This window comes from Lactuca sativa, chromosome 1 (genome assembly GCF_002870075.4).
Source record: "Lactuca sativa cultivar Salinas chromosome 1, Lsat_Salinas_v11, whole genome shotgun sequence".
Lineage (NCBI taxonomy): Eukaryota > Viridiplantae > Streptophyta > Magnoliopsida > Asterales > Asteraceae > Lactuca > Lactuca sativa.
Genome location: NC_056623.2, coordinates 56,714,912 through 56,722,087, shown reverse-complemented (window position 1 = coordinate 56,722,087; position 7,176 = coordinate 56,714,912). Strand labels below are relative to the sequence as shown.

Below are 7,176 nucleotides of genomic sequence, written 5' to 3'. Positions count from 1 at the left end.
TTAATCTCTTATAATGAATGTGTCCTAGTCTAGCATGCCATAATTCAGATTTATTAAAATTATTGCTAGTACTAGTAGAAGCCATGCAAACAGAATTATCAATAAAAGGATAATTAGTATTAAGTCTACTCATTCCATTGCATAAATATCCAATTCCCATAAAAGAACCATGTCTTGACAAGATATACTTGTCACTTTCTAATACTTGTTTGTAACCACAATTATTTAAAATAATTTCAGACACAAGATTCTTTCGAATCCCTGGTACATATAAAACATTGTTTAGACACAAACACTTTCCAGAAATAAAGTAAAGTAAAACAGATCCTAAACCTGGATTGGTTTAGTTGCTACATTTCACATTTTCACCACAAATCCATTTTCAATTGGTTGACATTCCTTGAACCAAGGAAGATCCTTACGTATATGGCTTGTTGCTCCCGAATCAATCCACCATGCAACATCATCATCCTGCACATAAAATGATTCAGAAATCACAAAAATATAATTATGAACATATTTAGAATTCTGCATGGAAACATAAATCTGACCTTGTTGCTTTTCTAGATCCTTGGACCCACTTGGTCCAGTACTATCATTGTTCACTTTGCGAAGACAACATTCTTTCTTGAAGTGACCCGGTTTTTTACAAATCTAACAAACCAACTTAGCCTTCTTGTTGGAAGACTTGTCGTCCTTTCCTTTAAACTTCCTTTTTCCATTAGACTTCTTGGGATTCTTTGAACTTTCTCCTTCCACCATGTTCACAGAAGAGGAACCAACTTGGTTCTTCCCTTTAGGATTGTTGTCAAGTTCTTGAGTCTTTATGGAATCTTCAATCCTTAAATGGCTTCCAAGTTAAGTCAAAGTCAATTCCACTTTGTTATGTTTCAGATTGTGTTTAAAATCCTTCCAGGAAGGGGGTAGTTTGTCAATGATCATAGCCACAAAAATGGCTTCATCCATTTTCAAACTGTGTTGAACAAACTGTCCCAGAATCCTTAACATTTCATGGAATTGTTCCATAACAGGCCTGGAGTCAATCATCGTGTAACCCATAATGTTACTAACAAGAAACTTCTTACTAGAAGCATCTTCTGCCATGTAATTGGATTCAAGAGAATCCCACGTTTCTTTTGCAGATTCGAAATTTTGAGAGATATCAAAAAGAAAGCCAGACATACCATTGAGAATATGACCATGACATATGTAATCATCATTTTCCCACTTTGATGTTCTTCTTGTTGCCTCCACAGGTTCATCTTTAACAGATTCTGGTAAGATTGGCATGGGTGTACTAAAAACATACACCCCTTTTAGAGTGGTAAGGAGAAACTTCATCTTCTTCTGCCATCTACGAAAATCTTTCCCTTCAAACTTGTTCAGTTTTTCAAACTTGTCATTTCCTTCACATAATCACCACTTGCCATGATCACATAAATACTTTAATCTTTGTAAGAATTGGAGTATAGAAAAGGCTTGGAAATTCTGAGAATTATGGTTTTCATTTTCAGATTAAAGTATTTAGGTGGTACTCCTAATCTTTATTCCGATAAGAATCGGAATTGAGAAAACAAAAGAGAGAATGTTCAAGATGTTATGAAGAAGAAGTGTACCAACAACAGATCTCAGATATGATCATATAACCAGAAAAATTTCCAGTCTTAAAACTGCCACATGATAGTTTTATGTCCTAAAACTGTCTATACATCATAAACCAACTTAAATTCGGGTCTATAATATAGATCACAAAACCGAGTATATTTACCAAAAATACGGATTTCGACCCGAGCCAGGGGCTCTTCCCTTGTGTGCCAGGGCTGCCGCCCCTTACACTCTGCTCCCAGGGGCGCTGTCCCCAGATCCCCATTAGTTTAGGGGCTTCACCCCTAAATAGTAGTATACTTTCAACAAACACAAAATTAAACAAATGTGCACTCCACACCATACCGATTTGTTCAATAATTGTCAAAGTGACATTGATCAACATATTATCCCCATTACACTTAAATAGCATTAGTGATATAGAATAACCAACATTAGTGCCACTACTACCGAACGTTTATGTGTCTACCACTCTTCATGTTTGTTGTGGAAACAAATTAAAACAATTCATTTTAAGACTTACCAAATTAACCCCAGATGCAATGCAAGTATTAAGAGTTGCACATAAGTTAGAAAAAGATCTTGTACAAATTGTTGTACATATTGTAGATGTAGATTTTGTTGATAGTGATGATGGTGGAAAGGAAATTATAAGGGAGGTGCCACATTTTGAAGCTGAATCTGCAATTGCAAATTTAGTTAAAGAGCGGGTGAAATTGAGACTAGACAAGCTGAAAGAGTGAGTTGATAAAAATCTCCAACAACAGGTGAGTTCATTAAATAGCAACGTACTTTGATTTTTAGTCACAACAGAAATCTATTTTTAATTTCTTTGTAATTATAACTATCATTGACTTGGAAAATGTTACATTATTTTACTGAAAGTGGGTTGGTATTATGAGTAAAACTTAAAATGTCATTAGGTTTGTTATCTTTTAGTAAATACTTGATGTCTAGTTTGCAAGTGAAGCTCCTAAAATGTTTAAGTAATTTCCACACCTCAGTACATTATATTAATGTGTATCCTGTTATAACAAAGTAATTTGACATTTGAAGGGTTAATTATGAGAAATAAAAAGATACTTTACCCAAATTCCCAGTTATAACCATGTAGTTTGAATTTAATCATAATAGAAATCTACTTCGATTTTGTTTGTGATTATAACTAATGACCCATAATGTTCCTCCTATACATTGTAATCGGGAATTATGGTAAAGTACATTGCAATTATCTATTGAAAGTTACCTGCTATTATGAGTAAAACTTATGGTTTCATTAAATTGGATTCCTTTTAGTGAAAGTGCATGTCTAGTTTGGATTTGGCGCCTCTAAAACAATTGATATACATGAACCACTACAATATATTCATGTTTATCCCATAATACAAAAATATATTGACATTATAATTTTTAGGGTTTAATAATTATGAGAAATAGGGACGTAGTTTACTAAAATTTTCAAGTATAGCAAAATACTTTAAGTTCTAAGTTTTTAATAATAACAAAATTCTACTTTTGTTTTTTTCTTGAGATTATAACGACCAATGACTTGTCACCTTGCTATTAATAGAAGTTTTGGTAAAGTAACTTGCTATTATCCATGAAAAAATTAGGTTGCTTTTATGAGTAAAACTTAAAGTGTGATTAGATTGAATTTCTTTTAGTAAATGCTTCATGTCTAGTTTGCATTTGATTATTTTAAATTGTTTAATATTCATGCCTCAGTAGTTAGTACAATATATTTAAAGTTTCTCAAGAAAACATATAATTTGCCCAAGAAACTATGATGATTTGTTCGTGAAAAAAATTGTAAGATTGTGTACAGTTGATTACAATTAATTTGCCCAAACTCCTATTTATCATATTCATGCCTCAACTCGTCTCTTTTTCAGATCTATTTTCCAAGTCAGTCAGAATAGGCTCCGTCCGCAGCAACTCAGACTCTCTTTCTTTCTCGCCGCTTTTCTCTGGACCCCTCTACCACTGGCTTCATAATTGTCATCACCACCGCTCCTCTCTTCTTATACAAAGGAACCACCGTTCTTCTCTTTCCTTCTCTGACGAGCCACCGTTGTTAGCCGCCATCGTCAGAGCTTTGCCACCGCCGTTGTTGTTGTCTTCATTTATGTTTTGTTTTATTTTCCAGTTTAATCGACTCCTCCCGATCAAACTGTCGCGCGAGGGGGTGGGGGGTGGGAGGGTTAGTATGTTATCATTTAGGGTTTAGGCCCAAGGCCCTTAGGGTTTAGGTTTGGCCAATGGCCCCTTATGTATCCCTATTTATATGTGGTTTAACCCTAAGTATTAATCGATCAATCTATTATCTTACGGTATTTATTTATGATTTTGTATTGGCTTCGGTTTTGGTTGTTATATGGTACGAATTATTGATATGTTAAATAGGAGTTTGGATTTCTTGTGTGTTATTGATCGATGATGTTAGTTTTGTGACAAAGTTGTTGCCTAAGCTTGCACAATTGTGGCTGTGAGGGTAGTTACTAACCCACAACCTAACATCTCTTACATGTCTCATTGTAGATTCACAGAGGAGGCGTTTAATGCACAATTGAAACTTTTTATCAAGTTTGCTATCCTTATATAAAAGTCTGCAAAAATTTTGCATTGATAAAAAATTGAAACCACAATTTCTTTTTCAAGAAAGAATGAGAAAAACAAAAACATGAGAATCCTGAAAGCCAAAAGATTTGATGCAAATCACACAGACCGGTAACAAGTAACAAACTAATGATGACTTAATTCTAGATTTAAATGATAAACCATAAGAAGCCTGGGTAGATTTATATAGTACACAATCAGTAGATCCACAAACTTTTCAAATTATAGTTACTACCAAAGATTCATTAGAACTTGAAGAAGCTGAATGAATCCTGGCTGAACCATTGGGTATCTGACTCTTTGGTAATGCATGCCACTTATCAATGTACCCCCATCGACTCCATGTCTAAGTTGGGAAGTTGACGCTTTTTAAGCATTTTCAGGATCTTTATGGATCTACCAAGAAGCTGAGCTGCAGTTCTGATGTTATCTTCCCTTTTCTCTATTGCATCTTCATGACACTTCATAGTTATGACACGTGGTAAGTTGGTAAAGCAAGCACATAGCAGATCTGCGATTATGGTTGATATCCACTCAAAAAGATCCTCATCTGTTGGCCAATTTTCTTGCCCATTGCAGTGAAGCAATATGGTTTGGCTGATCTTGTACATACAACTTGCAGCAATGAACTTACAAAGTGAATGATCCAGACTTACATTTTTCCTTGTCTTGAACTGTATCACAATTTTTGCTGCTTCATCACCCAACCATTGGAGAATCTCCTTTGGCGTTTTTCCTTTACGAGCCTTATTTTGAAGATCAATTTGTAGCCACCTGCAGTATACTTCAACGTCGGTCCACACACGTCTTGCTGCTTTTTTTGCCTTTACCAATTCATCGTTTGCATTGAGGCTTTCTTCAATATGTGTTACAAAATCGAGACCTTCCCTCATACTAGCAAGTAATCCCTGCACATGAAAGTTTGCTTTAGGAAGTGAAAGGGCAATGGCAGTTAATGTTACTGCTACTAGGCTCCAGCAGCTCTGGATTTCTTCTGAATGTAAAGGTGGGACTTGCTCATTGTCGAACTCTATTACTCCATAGAATCCTGTAGATTTCTTGAGAAGCGTCATAAGATTATCCGGCTCTTTCTTTTCAGACTCATGAAGAAGTCGAGTCATAGAATTGAGCATGTTTCTTAATATTTTCTTTGAAAGCTTTGCCTTCACTTCAATTTGTAGGACATAACCAACATATTCTTCCATCTCTGATCTCATATGGATGTTAGATTCATCTGCTTCTTCTTTAAAGCTTCTCAACAATGACTTGCAGAAATAGTAAGTACAAGATAGGAAGATCAGAAAAGTTATGGGAATGAGGCATATTGTGTTGCATATAACCACAACCATTATCTGAACTGCAATGAAAATGTTCAAGATCATGTTTTTGATGTTATGGAAAACCATTTTGCAATGGCGTCCTAGGATATGTGAAGAGACATGGCTGCTTTTCCACATCTGAAGCCTTTGGATCCGTTGCTTCTCCACTCGGAACACATTTAGATGATTCTTGCTCAATTCCTGTGAGAGTTTGAAATGACTGGTGGCAGTCAAACATCTAAATATTGGTGCTATACTACCTACTGTTGCCCCAAGTAATTGCAAGATAAGAATTACATCAATTGACCACTTATAATCTGAAAATATATATTTTCCATACAGAAAATATGAGGTATCAGAAAACAGGATAATGAAAAGAGTAAATGAACTGCAAGCAATGAATGAGCATAGAACCCCAAAAGCAGAAGAAACCGGTGAACAAGCAATTGCAAATTGGGGGTTACCAGTCTCAGCCATCATCCAATACTTCTTAGCATAAATTATGAGTGCCTTGGAGGAGAAGTTTATCTCCTGATGATTTGAAACCAGTCCCTGCAACTCCTTGTACTGGTGTTGTAAAATTCTTCTAGTTTCTGGAACTGTCAAAGCTACAGAAAATGGCCATAGAAGGGAAAATATAAATATGAGCATTGGTATCATGACTGGGAAAGGCAGCATAATACTAAATTGGATCAAAACATTTACAGTGATGGTGATTATAAGAATACCCAAGGCTATTATGTTCAATAGAAGTTCCCTGTCATTCATTATCCCTAGAGAACGCAGAGAGTTAGCTAACATGGTGACCAGGAAAAGGATGCAAATCATCTTTGCCAGCATATCATGACTGCTATCAGACATGTCATCCGATAGATCCACTGGCAGCTTCATTGCTACTGCCATCAGTGTGATGGCAGCAGCATTGATAGAGAAAAATCTGCATGGAAACCATAGTTTCCATTGTCTAAAGCCTTGAAAGGCATCAGCTGCCATTGCAAGAGTGCAAACGAGAGATGCTACGCAAATATACAGTCCCACCCATGGCATGGCTTCAGTAGGAGATTTCCAACCAATTCTGCTAGACAAGAGATTTAAATGGAAAACATTTTAAGTGTTGAGCGATGTACCATTTTTTTTTTATTTTGCATACTAGCGGTTTATGTAAAATTCCCCCACCTTTCCTTATCAAGGGCTGGGCAATTGCTGATGTAATTAAGTAGGTAGTTGGCAGCCTTCTTAAAGACTTGACCCAAAGTAAAAATATTTTAAGTAATCTAACAATATTTTAATGTGTATTTGAAGAAAATAACCATAAAAAAATATTTTTAGTCCGGACCAAGAAAAAACATTTTTTTGACAAAAAATTACATTTCGGACTGAATTCTGGAACAACTTTCTGTATTCCGGTCTGAATTTCCGATTTAAAAAAAAAAAAAAAAACACTTGTAATTTCAAGAACAAGTCCGAAATTTGATGAACAACTCCAGAATTTCAAAGAAAAATTATGTTTTTTTACTTAGGGCATCCACAATGGGGATTTAATAGGAGTTGAACGAATGATGATTAATTAGGATTGAATAGAGGTTGAATGTAACTATAATCATTATCTGAAGTGCTATACAAGAGTTCAAAATCA

At 35.3% G+C, this 7,176-nt stretch overlaps 1 protein-coding gene across 1 annotated transcript; it reads right to left on the bottom strand.

Moving 5' to 3' along the window:
* Window positions 1-4,541: 4,541 nt before the first annotated feature.
* Window positions 4,542-6,533, bottom strand: LOC111891320 (uncharacterized). The gene has a single exon (XM_023887379.1). The coding sequence runs from the start codon at window positions 6,531-6,533 to the stop codon at window positions 4,542-4,544; it is 1,992 nt and encodes a 663-aa protein (XP_023743147.1).
* Between the last annotated feature and the right edge of the window lie 643 nt (window positions 6,534-7,176).